The sequence below is a fragment of the Parasteatoda tepidariorum genome, chromosome 10 (assembly GCF_043381705.1).
Source record: "Parasteatoda tepidariorum isolate YZ-2023 chromosome 10, CAS_Ptep_4.0, whole genome shotgun sequence".
NCBI classification, from domain to species: Eukaryota; Metazoa; Arthropoda; class Arachnida; order Araneae; family Theridiidae; genus Parasteatoda; species Parasteatoda tepidariorum.
Window position 1 is genome coordinate 32,206,949 of NC_092213.1, and position 15,199 is coordinate 32,222,147.

The 15,199-nt window shown below is 27.0% G+C and overlaps 2 protein-coding genes across 3 annotated transcripts; one reads left to right on the top strand and one right to left on the bottom strand.

Moving 5' to 3' along the window:
• Positions 1-397: 397 nt before the first annotated feature.
• On the bottom strand, positions 398-3,610 carry LOC107437742 (rad2 superfamily protein mus201). The gene has a single exon (XM_071186627.1). It carries the CDS (start codon positions 3,482-3,484, stop codon positions 542-544), a length of 2,943 nt encoding a protein of 980 aa, XP_071042728.1. The 5' UTR covers positions 3,485-3,610; the 3' UTR covers positions 398-541.
• A 193-nt stretch (positions 3,611-3,803) lies between these two features.
• Positions 3,804-13,842, top strand: LOC107437743 (programmed cell death 5). Of its 2 annotated transcripts, XM_043038703.2 has the most exons (5): positions 3,804-3,998; positions 5,976-6,081; positions 11,192-11,283; positions 12,432-12,506; positions 13,480-13,842. In XM_043038703.2, the coding sequence occupies exons 1-5, from the start codon at positions 3,930-3,932 to the stop codon at positions 13,522-13,524; spliced, it is 387 nt and encodes a 128-aa protein (XP_042894637.1). In that variant the 5' UTR covers positions 3,804-3,929; the 3' UTR covers positions 13,525-13,842. The 2 variants fall into 2 exon arrangements, with proteins under 2 accessions (XP_042894637.1, XP_042894638.2); XM_043038704.2 differs by lacking the exons at positions 3,804-3,998; positions 5,976-6,081 and adding an exon at positions 9,067-9,217.
• Positions 13,843-15,199: the final 1,357 nt, after the last annotated feature.

Here is a 15,199-nt window from a genome sequence, read left to right on the forward strand (position 1 = left end):
GGACTATTGTTTACAAATTTTAAAACTATTGAACCAAATTTAAATTTAAATAAAAAAATATGACTGATAATTTTTAATAGAATAATGTCTATAAATAATCCAAAATATTAGAAATTTGTTAGAAATATAAAATAAATTAATAAGAATATAAAATTTATTAGACAGTGTATCAAATATAATGAAATATATTAGATGCAGATCTATTATTGAATAAATATGTCAGAATAAAAAGTATTTGTGTTTTTTTTTTAAGCTAGAAAACTTAAAACTTTTTCCCCCTTAAAAAATGGAACATACATTTTTGTAGAGACATTTTCATTGAACAACAAATTTCAGTGTTACAAGCATAATTTATATAAAAAAAATAAAAATTTTTAAAAACTACTTTCTGCTTGAAAAACAATAAATAAACAAATATACACAATTTTAATAAATATAATGATCTTGCAATAGTCAATATAGATCAGATTGAATTTTAGCATTTTTTTATTTGACTTTATTTTACACCCCATCTGTAACAGTAAGAAAAGTTTTTAAACTTTTATTCATCATCTGAACTTTCTTCACTTAAAACAGGTCCCTGAATTTGAACTTTAGGCTTTTTCTTTATTTCCTTAGCTGTCGATTTTTTTTTTAGTTTCTTAGCTGTAGTTTTTTTGGAAGCATTAGATTTTCTCTTGGTGCATTTTGTTTCTTTTTTATCAAGTTGTTTGCTTTCTGGTGATGTCATCTTCTTTAAAGCAGACATTATACGTTTGCTTGGAAATAAATTAGTTTGTTTTTGTAAATTAACAGTAAAAAAACTATCCAAATGAGTCTGGGACTCCCTTTCATTAAGCTTTTTAATAACAGGTAGCAAAGCATCATCAACTTTAATTTTATTCCATCCAAATCGTTCTCTAGTATACTCCCGTAGAGCGTCCAAATCAGGTCGACCCCAAGTAAACTTATCAGTAGAGTGATCAATAACTGGATTTAGATAAGCATCAAACACTTTTTCATCAGGAAAATTCCAATCAAGAACTAGTTTTTTCAGCTTTGAGCGAACTTTATTGTCAGGAGTGGTAATATTTTTATTGGCATTTGTCCACCATTCTTTGAAATCACGCAATACCTCAATATCCTCTCCATGAAACTCACTCAAGATTTCCATCGCAGTCACTGGACCAACTCCATCAATGCCTTCAGTATAGTCACTGCCAGTTAGCATTGCAAAATTTATTAGCTTTTTGCGACTTAAGTTGAAATGGTTGAACACTTCAATGTCCTTATAAAATTCAACATATTTCTGTTGAGTGAAAAAGTTTTTGTACACTCTTTTGCCACCAAAGAGCCACACATCACTATCATCAGTAATTGTTCCATGAGTCATGTTCGCAGAATCGAAAAAGGCACACTGAGCTTCTGCTTCAGTGGGACTCACAATGTACGGGATTCCAAACAGTTGAAGAAGTTCTTTACATTCTTCTACCATATGTTCTTGAACTGTTCTGTTCTGCCTGTCTGTTTTTGCCTGATCAGCTTCTAGAACTGCAGTGGCAGTTTCTAGATCATTTTGCAATTGCATTAAGGCAGCTTCTCTTTCTTCTTTTGAAAGAGAATTATTTTTGGATGTGGATGGTAAAACATTTTCATCATATGAATAGTTTTCAGGATCATCTAATATAGAACTTTTACTTTCAGTGCCACAAAGAGATTCTTCAACAGAAGTTTTATCTGAGATATGTTGCTCTCTACTAGAAATATCAATAAATTTTTCATTTATGAACGTGTTTCTTGCGGGAACATTGCTTGCAACCGATTCTTGATCTTCATCACAAGGTATCAATTCATCCTCACTGGAACAAATATCAATAGTATTATTTTTCAAGTTTGAAGGAATACTTTTCAATGGTGATTTCAGTTTGCTTTCAGAAGTTATTGAATCACCAAAAATATTGCTGCAATCAGACTCTTTTGAGACTTCCTGATGAGGAATAGAATTTAAATCTTTGTTATTTTCCAATATAATGTTCTGCATAGCAGATAGTGTAGTTGCTTTAGAATTAGAAGTTTCTTTTTGAGAGTTTGAATTCAAAACATGATTATCACTAAATACTTTGACATTCTGTGTTGCATCGTCAAAAATATTTTGTTCAGTGACATCACTAGAAATGTTATGTTTTTCAGTAATATCACCAGGAATGTTATTTTGCTCAGTTATATTATCAGACTTTAAAGTTGTTTCCCAATTAGGGTTAGATAAAAATGACTCTATATCTTCAATGGTTTCATAACTTTGCTTTTCTACATTCTTTGGTTTCAGAGGCAATGAAGCTGTTACAGATGACAAATCTTCAGTATTTAGAAGTTGGATTTCTTTTGGATCATCAACATCTTCTTCACTATAATTATCAAAGAAACAACTTTCTTGTTTCACTTCAATCTCATTTCTAGTAGCACTTATTTTATTATCTTGTTTCTGTTTAATAGTTATGGTTTCATATTCACCTAAATTATCTACATCAATATTTTCCATATCTTTAATGAAAGTGTTTTTTGTTTCAGCCATTGAGTCATTTAAAGTATCTTCATTTAATTCTTGATCAGCTGACTTTTCTTTTTTGTGTATGATTTTTTTCAATAGGACATAATGTGAAGTATCATCAGACATGATTTTATTAGTTTCACCAACCACATGATCATTTGTGTACTGAGCAATAAAATCAGCAGAATTGACTTTTCTCAAATCTTTTTGAACTTCTTCTAATTTCTTAGACAAGTTTCGCTTTTTAAGTAAACACTGCATCTGATACTTTGAAAATTCATTGGATTCTTCAGGAAGTTCGACATATTGTTCCCATGTTCGATGTTTCCTGCTTTCTTTTAACGTACTCAAAATTTCTTGTTTAACATCAGGAGGAAGATTATCAAAATCTTCAGAATTTATGTCGATTTGATTCAAGTATTTTATATCCTCTTTACTAAAATTAGTAAATTTCCATTCTATCAAATCAGTATCGGATGTTTCGTAGCCTCCATCTAATGCTGGTTCGGGTATTGGTGGCAATTTAAAAATTTCATCTCGTGCCTTTTCTTTAGGTTTAATAATTTGCTGAGATGATGAGCCACTTCCGCCTGCAACAGCCAGATTTTGAGACGCTAAATAATTAGTTAAAATTTTTAAACCTCTGTCTCTATTCTTTGCTTTACTTTCTGCTCTTCGCTGTTGACGGTTTATAATGGTTTGTCGTTTTAGCTCAGGAAAACCCCCATCAAAAACTATTACAGGTCTTATTTTATAAAAAAGCAATTTGCATAACCTACTAAATAAACTAAGAAGATGAGCATTTGGTACAGATCCTCCTTGGGAGTCTCTATAACCCTTTAAAGCTTGATTTAGCCATATACTTATATCCACAGCAAAGATTTTATTTTCTAATGACTCTAGAGTAACTGGCTGGCCAACGGGAGCTAATAATTGCCAGAGTCCTAATACTCCCATTGTTTAAAATATCTGCAATTTATTTATGTCATAAAATTATTGATAATTATTTAATTTAAATAGTTAGGGTCCTGATTTTCAGTGCCAGAGCAGTCGGTACTTGATGAAAATGTAAATAAACAATTTACCCAGTAAAGTTACAGTTAAAAAACAGTGAGGAGTCATACTTTAATACTTAAAGACATTTTTAATATTTTATAAAATAAGAAAAAGTTTATCATTAGGAAAAATATATTAATTTACAAATAACATGTAAAAAATAAATTTATAACCTCATAAATAATTTATTCATTAAAGTTCGGAAATTAAACTTCAACTCACACTCCATATTTGGATTTGTCTGCTCCCAGAAAAATTGCTACTAAATTTTAGTTTTCGACAAATTCGTTGTGTTTATTAAATAATTTTACTTGATTACAATAGTTAATAGGTTGCTAATAAGAAAATGGAAGACGAGGAATTGCAAATGTTAAGAGCCAAACGGATGGCTGAGCTACAAGGACAGAGAAATGCCGTATGTATGATGCGACAAATGCTGTGATAAATATTTTCTGTTGGTTAATTAGAATTTAAAACTTGTTTTACAAGCTTTTTCTACACAACTTTTTATAATTGTAATCTAATAATAGATCAATTTTCTGATTGAAAGCTAATCATTCACATTTTTATTTTAAAAATTGAGCTTTTCTGGAAATATTTCCATATCTTCACCTGTTTATATTTTTTATGTTAAAGATATTTAAATTGACAATTTAGATTACAACATATTTAGCTTTCATGTCTTATTGTTATCAATTATTTTATCTCTTTGCTTAATTATTTAGGTTTGCTTAATAATATAATTTTTAAGCTCAAGATGTGCAGCAGTATAATAAATATATGAATAATGAAAGTACTCTCCATCTTTAATTAGCACGGGAAAATTCTCGTATCGTAAATAATTGCCAAGTCTTAGGGGGATATTTCTGTATTGTGATCTGTGCCGCCAACTAGATTTGCCAAGGTGCCAAATAGGTTTTAAGCTCTCAAAATTTTTATTGAAAAACGTGTTGATGTTTTCCCGGGGATGGCTACAAGATATACCTTTCGAGTTGGTCCCTTTCTGTGATGTTTTTTTTTTTACTTTCTCGTGGGCCACTGCACGGAAGTTCCCGAGACTTGGCGATTATTCTGCCACAGATTACGATACAGAAATTTCCCTAGTCTTAGCAACTTCCGTACAGGAATTAACAAGAAAATAAATCACTGTAGTGGATAAAACTTACAGGTTATAACTTGTAGCCACTCCCCAGCAATTCTCTACATGTTTTTTTAAAAAAAAAAATTGTAAAGTCTAAAATCCATTTGGTGCCTTGGCGGTTGTAGTTGCCGCAACAGATGATGATAAGGAAATATCTTCCCAAGTGTTACTCCAGACACCCAACTTTTAGGCTCAAGGTTACTGTACTTAGATAGGTTACTTATAATATAGATGTGCCATTTCTTCAATTCTCGACCATTAAAAATGGTATTACTCTTGTGTCTGTTGTAGCAGTTTCCTGAAAGCTGGACTATAGTTGTGTTAAAATTTCGTGAAACTGAAAAAAAAAATGAACAAGTTTTTATTGTATCTGTATTTTTTCTTCATAGGCAATGTCAGAAAAAGACAAAAGTTTTGTTAATGTGACAACAATTCTAATTTTAATTTAAAAGTAGCATTAATATGTCAAAGTAGTCACATTCAGACGAATAAAATATTCATGGCGATGATGTAACCAGAAAAAGATCTATTCTGATGCAATTGATAAACTGCTGTTTTCTGAAGATCTATTCTGATGTAAACTTTCGCAAGAACATGTAATATCATGAGACAGATTTTTTACGAGTGGCATATCAGGGAACAGAATTTCCAGAGCTATCCTAGAAAAAGAACTGTAAAAAGTAGAAAAAGACAAAATACTAGAAGTTAGAAATAAAACTTTGTGTATGCAAGAGTTCGTTCTGAAGCCAGATTGCAGATGAAAGCAAAGTAAAATATTGACTGTATAAATATTTGATGCGATATAAAAACAGAAAATTCAGATTAAAACTTGTATTTATTCAAATACAAATATTTAGATTGAAATTGTATTCGGATATTTCTATGGTTCTCAAAGAAATAAAAAGGATATATATAGTATATAACCAGTACAATACACCAACACAACAGTACGATAAATGTTGTCGGAGAGAATTTTTTATGGGTAAGAAATATTGTGGGACAAAATATTGTAGAATAGAATTTACTAAGGAAAAAATACTATGAGTTAGAAATTGATTAAAATAGTTTTAGAATTGTAAGGTTTTACGAATCACATTCTAGAATCACGTTGCAGATAAATGACAAGCTAGGACATCATAATATTTTCTGTTCGTGCATGTATAAATATTAGTGCAAAATAAGATGTGCAAAATAAGAGTTTAAAATTTAGCTTAAAAGTTAATGATTGTTAATTTCTATGAATACTTTCAGGGTCCTCAAGGAAATCAAGCTGCAGCAGAAGAACAAAAAGCGAAAGAAGAAGAATTCAAAAATCATATTTTAAACCAAGTTTTATCAAAAGAAGCTCGTAGTAGATGTGAGTGTATATTTTTGTCTTATTTACTAATCAGTTCATTATATTGCATGTGAAATATGTTCTTAGGAAACTGTTTGGTGAAAATTTTGTTTGCCTAATGGGTTATTCTATAGTTTGACATTAAATTGTATTTTAAAGCTATGATTTGTGATGATATGAGAGATTCACATAAGCTTCTTTGAATTGTTCCTATTTTGTACAAGATCTATTTATATTAATGAAATAATAGTTATTTTTCCTTATTTATGTTTTAATTTTCTTGACTGATTTATATTTTCTTAGCCTTATTTGCAAAATATGTACACATTTTATAATAATTATTTATTATCAATCAATCTCTTTTTAAATTAAGTATATTCTATTTTTCCTATTTTAGTATATATTATTTTGTTAATATATTTGTATTTTGTTTTACTAGTGTATATATATTACTAGTGTATATATTTGTAGTGTGTTTCTTGTTTTCAAATGTTCTTAAATTTAAAAAAAAAAAGAAAGAAAAATAGTGATAGTTACAATATAATGTGTAAATTAATATAAATTTGTTTTCTTTCATTCCGTAGTTTAATATTTAAATTGTTTAAATAAAATTCTACTGATAGTATTTAAATATAAGTTCTGTCTACTGTATCATATTTATTAAAATGCTTTGTTTAAATTGTCTTTTGATTCTTATTATTATTGAAAAAAATCAAGCTTAATTGACATTTTATGTAATATGCTTGATGATATCAGAAATATCTCTCAATATTTTACGTATGATAGCACATGAAAACATAAAAAAATAATTGCGGGGAGTTTAAATTTTGACTCTTAAAGAACATATTTGCTAGTTTGCCAGTTATATTTATAAAAAGTTTTTTTTATAGTTTTTTTTTGTAATTATACTTTAGTCTTTTTATGCATTTGGTGTCTGACTGTTAACATATTGAGTAAACCTCTAATAAAAGTGAAATGTTTGAAAGCATAAGCCTTAGATTAAACTCAGTTTCCAAAGTGAAACAATCAAGGAAGCAGAAACAATTTTATAGTATATTGAATGTTATTAACCTAATTCAAATAAATATTTTAAGTGCCTAATTTTCAAAAAAATAATTTGATTTATTTTGTAGAAATATTAAAAATATAAATAAAAATAGTTTATAAATCTTATATATCTATGTGCTAAAACAAATTATAATAAAGTAGATATCCGAATTTTGATTTTCAATTGGACAGCAAAATAAATTCCGAAAGCAACAATATAGTTGATAAGATATTTCACATCTATTGATATTCACATTGAAAGTTTTTAATATTTCACATCTCAAATTTGTTTAATACTTTACAAATCAATTTCAGCTCACCTCTACAAATTTAAAATCATTGTATTGTTAATTTAGTGATGGCAATGCATTGTTTATAACACTTATTTTTCTTTAAAAATATCTTATGGATATATATATGAGTGATTCTCATGAAATATGACGATTCACTGTCCCTTGCTCCAAGATCTAATACTAAAAGAACTTTTTAAAAAAAAAATTTATAAATAACATTGGTGTTAGCATTTTAAAATGACTTTGCACTAGCATTGATTGTTTTGTATAGCTAAAATATTTAATTTAATTTCAAAATTTAATGTTTGTGGCATGTCTCAAACAATGTTTCCAATAATAACTAGCTTCAAAACTTCCCATACATTTTTCAATATCTAATTTTTTTAAAATCTGAACCGTAAGCATTTCTAGAATATACGCAGAGGGTATTATTTACAAAAACTTCATTTAAATTAATTTTTTCTGTCAATATCTTGTTTGTCCCAAGAAAATCTGTCATTTTCCTGGCTACTTTTATTTAGTGTTTTATAACCAAAATAGATAGAGCCAGCAATCAATATCTTATGTTAATAGATTGATTAGATACCCTCCTATATTAGATACCCTCCTATATGAACATGTCTTGTTGCATGAATAAAGAACCAATTTTCTGGTTCAAAATCTATTTAAAAAATTTTTTTCAAGGTGAGTAGGTTTTTGTGTTGTCATTTTCCTGGCTTCTTGATATCATTAATAACATAAACTACATAGATTTATCTGAGTTATTTTAAGAAATCCTGTTGTTTTCTGCAAATTATAAACGTCTTAGGCCAAAATATGAAATTAAAGTAAAGTTATATGCTATAAAATGGCGAATTTTGGCTTATGAATGCCAGGACATTGAAGTGTTGCCAGAATTTTTTTTTAACTGCTAAAACTGTAAAGAGGGAAAGCAAATATTAACCTAATACCAAGTTTATGTATGATTGTAATATGCTTGGATGTAATCAAAGTTATTTATTCATTTAATGATTGATTATTATACACAATTTTATTCTGTACAAATCAGCAAAAAAAATTTTTTTGATTCTTTCTACAGTGGATAAAAATAATTAATTTAAACAATTTATGGTCCATCTAACATAAAGTTTTAAGTTGAGTTACTTACTATTGAGCTAAAATGACTGTTTTTTAAAGATGTTAGAAATAAAACTTTGTGTATGCAAGAGTTTGTTCTGAAGCCATATTGCAGATGAAAGCAAAATAAAATATTGACTGTATAAATATTTGATGCAGAACAGAAAACAGAAAATTCAGAACAGAAATAAAAACAGAAAATTCAGATTAAAACTTGTATTTATTCAAATAGAAATATTTAGATTGAAATTGTATTTGGATATTATTTCTATGGTACTCAAATAATAAATTATATATATATATATATACCCGATACAATACACCAATAGTACAATAAATGTTGTGGAAGAGAATTTTATATGAGTAAGAAATATTGTAGAATAAAATTTACTAAATAAAAAATACTATGAGTTATAGAAATTAATTACGATAGTTTTAGAATTGTAAGGTTTTAAGAATAACGTTGCAGATAAATGACAAACTAGGACATCCGAATATTTTTTGTTCATACATGTATTAATATTTGATGTGCAAAATGAAAGTTTAAAATTTAGCTTAAAAGTTAATGATTGTTAATTTCAATGAATATTTTCAGGGTCCTCAAGGAAATCAAGCTGCAGCAGAAGAACAAAAAGCGAAAGAAGAAGAATTCAAAAATCATATTTTAAACCAAGTGTTATCAAAAGAAGCTCGTAGTAGATGTGAGTGTATATTTTTGTCTTATTTACTAATCAGTTCATTATATTGCATGTGAAATATGTTCTTAGGAAACTGTTTGGTGAAAATTTTGTTTGCCTAATGGGTTATTCTATAGTTTGACATTAAATTGTATTTTAAAGCTATGATTTGTGATGATATGAGAGATTCACATAAGCTTCTTTGAATTGTTCCTATTTTGTACAAGATCTATTTATATTAATGAAATAATAGTTATTTTTCCTTATTTATGTTTTAATTTTCTTGACTGATTTATATTTTCTTAGCCTTATTTGCAAAATATGTACACATTTTATAATAATTATTTATTATCAATCAATCTCTTTTTAAATTAAGTATATTCTATTTTTCCTATTTTAGTATATATTATTTTGTTAATATATTTGTATTTTGTTTTACTAGTGTATATATATTACTAGTGTATATATTTGTAGTGTGTTTCTTGTTTTCAAATGTTCTTAAATTTAAAAAAAAAAAGAAAGAAAAATAGTGATAGTTACAATATAATGTGTAAATTAATATAAATTTGTTTTCTTTCATTCCGTAGTTTAATATTTAAATTGTTTAAATAAAATTCTACTGATAGTATTTAAATATAAGTTCTGTCTACTGTATCATATTTATTAAAATGCTTTGTTTAAATTGTCTTTTGATTCTTATTATTATTGAAAAAAATCAAGCTTAATTGACATTTTATGTAATATGCTTGATGATATCAGAAATATCTCTCAATATTTTACGTATGATAGCACATGAAAACATAAAAAAATAATTGCGGGGAGTTTAAATTTTGACTCTTAAAGAACATATTTGCTAGTTTGCCAGTTATATTTATAAAAAGTTTTTTTTATAGTTTTTTTTTGTAATTATACTTTAGTCTTTTTATGCATTTGGTGTCTGACTGTTAACATATTGAGTAAACCTCTAATAAAAGTGAAATGTTTGAAAGCATAAGCCTTAGATTAAACTCNGCTTATAAATCTCATATCTATGTGCTAAAACAAATTATAATAAAGAAGATATCTGAATTTTGATTTTCAGTTGGACAGCAAAATAAATTCCGACAGCAATGGAGTAGTTGATTTGATATTTCATATCTATTGATATCCACATTTATAATCCATTTAATACTTGTATGTTGTTCAAAAAAATAATTTGATTTATTCCGTAGAAATATAAAAAAAAAAAAAAGAAAAGAAAAGAAAGCTTATAAATCTCATATCTATGTGCTAAAACAAATTATAATGAGGAAGATATCTGAATTTTGATTTTCAATTGGACAGCAAAATAAATTCCGACAGCAATGGAGTAGTTGATTTGATATTTCACATCTATTGATATTCACATTGAAAATCCATTTAATATTTGTATGTTGTTCAGAAAAATAATTTGATTTATTCTGTCGAAATATTAAAAAAAAAGAAAAGAAAGCTTGTAAATCTCATATCTATGTGCTAAAACAAATTATAATGAAGAAGATATTTGAATTTTGATTTTCAATTGGACAGCAAAATAAATTCCGACAGCAATGGAGTAGTTGATTTGATATTTCACATCTATTGATATTCACATTGAAAATCCATTTAATATTTGTATGTTGTTCAAAAAATAATTTGATTTATTCTGTAGAAATATTAATAAAAAAGAAAAGAAAGCTTATAAATCTCATATCTATGTGCTAAAACAAATTATAATGAGGAAGATATCCGAATTTTGATTTTCAATTGGACAGCAAAATAAATTCCGACAGCAATGGAGTAGTTGATTTGATATTTCACATCTATTGATATTCACTATAATAGTTCACTATATCTATATCAATATAATAGTTATATTATATAATAAATATAATTATTACATATTATATTGATTATTAATATGTAGTTTAGTGAGTCTCAAGTTTGTAAATAATATTTTGATTTGTTATTTATGCCTATCTTGTTTTTTTTTTCTTTTAGTAAGTACTATATCTGTTGCTAAACCTGAAAATGGAAGAATGCTAGAAAATATGATAATCAACATGGCCCGTACTGGCCAAATCAGAACGCAGGTAAAGGACTCAATTACCATGTGAAGAATAACTTTATTTTTAAAATGTTATTTCATATTTTTCAAGTAGTTATTTATTAGATACTTATTAAATTAGTTATTTTACATTAATTTAAGTTAGTTTACGTTTTTTTATAAAATTTTGTGTCCTGTTTTAATCTGGTAACCTATAAACAAATATTGTGTTTACAAAAATAAAGCCTTTAGTCTGAAATTTTCCCTTTGATACAATCTTATAGAGCAATACAACATACAGCAATATACTATACAATCTTAGTCAAATATTTTGCCAAGATAATGTAATAAGACAAGACCCTACAAAAATCATTTCAATACAGTATGAACAAGCAATCTACAATCAGGAATTCGTGCAAAAAGTAATGAAAGGAAAGTGCCTCACACAAAAAATCTGTATATACATGTTTCGAAATGTATATAGTACTGTAATTTATATATTTAATTATTATTTTATTTTGTAGTTTTAACTAAAAATTATGAATAGCATTACTTATTTTGAGATACTCTACTGATTAATTATTACGTTTTGAGAAGCATAATCAATTTGGTACTGAAGATAAAGTTATCCCATATCTGGTACTATGTATAGAACCGATGATATTTGTTTAAATAGAGCCAACAGTACTAGAATCTTTTTTTTATAATGAGCATTTTTAAAATTTCTTGTAACTTTATTCTTTAAATCAGGAAATTCTCTATTTTGAATTTCTAATAAAAAGTAATAAAGAAATTTATTAAACAAAAATTATAATTTTAATTTGTTTAATATTTATGAATTTTAATGTTCGTCAACTGTGCGCAGAAGGCTCCACGAAGGTGGTCTGTATGNACTATTTTTATTTAAATTATTGCTTATTTGCTTAATAGGAAAATTTTAACTATGACATAATAAATTTAGATCAAAAATATTACTTTTATTCCCAAAAATATTTCTTGCCTTTTAATGTAAATTTATAATTTATATCATTCTCTAAAAAAATTTTTGATATTAGGAATGATTTCACAATTTAAAAATATTGCTATAACAATCTTTTTTGTATGTTTTGAATATCATGATTAATTTTCTGCTTTTTGTTCTGTGTTTAGTTTGAATTTCCTGCTTATTGCTAATATTTTAATTTGTTTGTTTAGCTTGATGACAAAGAATTTGTTCATCTGTTAGAGGAAGTGAATCGTCAAGTTAAACAAAACACTCCAACAGTGAAGGTAACACTTTCTTTATCTGTTATTAAACTTTTTTTTCTGCTTTATGACCCTAAATTATGGAGTTATCTTTTGGCGGAACCCCACTTTAGAAATATAGTTCATGAGCTAAAACTAAACTCTGTGGCGCGACAGCCCATAGAGAGCCAAGGCCTACTGTGCCCATCTCAGTTTTCTTGGACTCTGGGGTGCAGGAGCAGATGTTCTGGTCAGGTGGTCAACCGAACGCAGAACCCCCAGTGTTCAGTTCCCAAGCATGCTTGGTACTCATTTATTGACCCACTGAAGGGATGAAAGGCTGAGTCANCAAATAACGAAAGTAAAAATATTGTTATTTATGCTAATAAAATCACGGGATCATAAAAGCAGCCAACCACTTTTTTAAATCAAATCTTCAAGAACAGAATTATAATAATATCAAACCATGCTGAAATAATCTATTAATCATCCTTTAATTTTGTGAAATCAAACATTTGTAGAACATATTTTTAAAAAAGTGAAAAACAGTGTTGTCTTGCCCGAATATTTAAAACTTAACCATTTTCTAGAATTTTGAAGGCATCTAAATAACTAAACTGACAAAAGTATATATATTACAGTAGATGTTGTCAATTATTATTTATACGCAGAAAACTAGCTGTATTGATCCTTAGAGAAACAAACTATAGGAATTACTATCAATGAAGGAGAAATTAAAAATAGCAAAATCTGTTAAATTTTTTAGAATAAAAAAGAGGAGTTATTAGATGATTATTCTAAGCATTATCAAGTTTCATCAAAAACACATCTTAGTGTCTATTTTCCAGTTTGTATATATATATTTTTTTTAATCTTGTAATCACTCTGCATTAATTTGTCTGTCAATCTTCATATTTCCTTGTAATTTGAATTTTTTTTTGTTATGTAAGTTCATAAGCTTTTAATAATTTAGCCATAAATATTCATGTAAGACTAATAAATTTTTTCATGCATTTAGTTTGATCGACGACGAGCTGCTGTTGACTCTGATGATGATTTTTAAAATTTTGAGGCCTTGCAGAGGAAAAGTAAATGTGCTAAGTCCACCAACTGCCACGTAGTGTTTCATAAAAAGCTGACTTATTTTATTCACCTTCTTCAATCACGAACTGTACAAATGTATATCATTTACAATGTGACATTGTACAAAATTTTTTCATTTAAATCTATTCAAAACAATAAGTTTGGTTTTTTCTAACTGCAAATTATGCCAACATAATTACTGATTTTTCTAATTTGTAAATACATTAGGTTTATTTAATACAATATTTATCATTACTTATTGTACAGGAAATGTATAATAAATTTTTTTACTTGAGTACTTTTACCTTGTTTTTCATTATGTTTAAAAAATTATTGTTTATTAGCTTTGGATTTGTAGTTTACTGTTTTACTTTTAAATGTATAATGGTTTTATTTAAAGAATTTTTTTTCAAAAGAAATTGTAATATAAAGTTGCATATAATATTATTGCATTGTAATATAAAGTTGGGTAAAGGAAACTTTAGTACTTAATAAATTGCTTTTTTTAAATCTATGTAAGTATTTGGTGCTCTAAATAATCATTACTCTAATTTTTTAATTCATTTTGCCCTTTTTCATATTCTGAGTGATTTGCAACAGGAGACTGGGTCTTAAAATATTTGCTGAGAAAATTCAAAAAATGCCCAATTTATGATTTAATGTATATTAATTATCTGTACGAGAAAGTCCTAATTCTGGCTACAATTAATTTGCCTCAAGACATTCGCTGTTATGCAATTTTATCATAGTGTCTTGGAGAAGGTTTTTTATTAAAACTTTTGAGGAAAACAGGAGAGTCAAACTTCTCTAAACTTCATATATAAAAATATCTGAAAGGTCAGTTATTTTAAGTATAATATTGATTTAGATTTTCTGAAATATTTAAAACTGTTATTTGTAAATCCTTAAACATGAATCATTTTGGACTATCAATTGGAAATTATATTTTTCCCCCCGCTGTTTGTATGTGTATATATATCCTAATTCCTAAAATGTATTCAAGAAAGCATATATAAATTCTTGATAAAATTTAATTTTTTTTCTTTTTATGATCATAAAGTAATTTCAGCAAAATAAGTTTATGGATAAACTAATAGAAAAAAGTCTTAGTATTACAACAAACTAGTGTGTGTTAAGTTTTGTTTTAAGTGGTAGAAGTGATTTTTTTCCCCTGCTAATTTTGGAGTTGTACTGAAACTTTTCAATGGAACTTACTTTCAACATTCCAGACCTGAGAAGTCCAATTTTAAACATAAATCAACATGAATGAAAACAGTTCTGCAACTTTTGCATGAAATTTATTCATTGAAGACTAAACGTTTGTGACTGTTGGATTATGTCTGTAGCTTAAAAATTCATTTCAAGTTCAAAAAATTCACTTGTAAACCATGCAGAACTTTTCAGACAGAAATAGTATTTGATGGATTTCTTACTATTAGGTTATTAAGGGTGAAATTTGTAGATTGACTATGACAGCATTAAAAGCTTATTCCGATTATTCACTTATTTTAAATATTTTATTGATTTTTTTCTTTCCCCTTTTTTAGAAAATTTAAGTGGTGAACAAAGATGAATCACTAAAACACACTCTGAATCATGATATTCATGAAAAAAAGGTGATGTAATCCATGATAATGTTAAGAAATATGACTCTT

Excerpts from the sequence above, each read along its gene's own strand:
- LOC107437743 (XM_043038703.2), top strand. The coding sequence starts at position 3,930 with ATGGAAGACGAGGAATTGCAAATGTTAAGAGCCAAACGGATGGCTGAG. Across the intron at positions 3,999-5,975 it reads TACAAGGACAGAGAAATGCC|GGTCCTCAAGGAAATCAAGC; the intron begins GTATGTATGATG and ends GAATACTTTCAG. Across the intron at positions 6,082-11,191 it reads AAAAGAAGCTCGTAGTAGAT|TAAGTACTATATCTGTTGCT; the intron begins GTGAGTGTATAT and ends TTTTTCTTTTAG.
- LOC107437742 (XM_071186627.1), bottom strand. The coding sequence starts at position 3,484 with ATGGGAGTATTAGGACTCTGGCAATTATTAGCTCCCGTTGGCCAGCCA.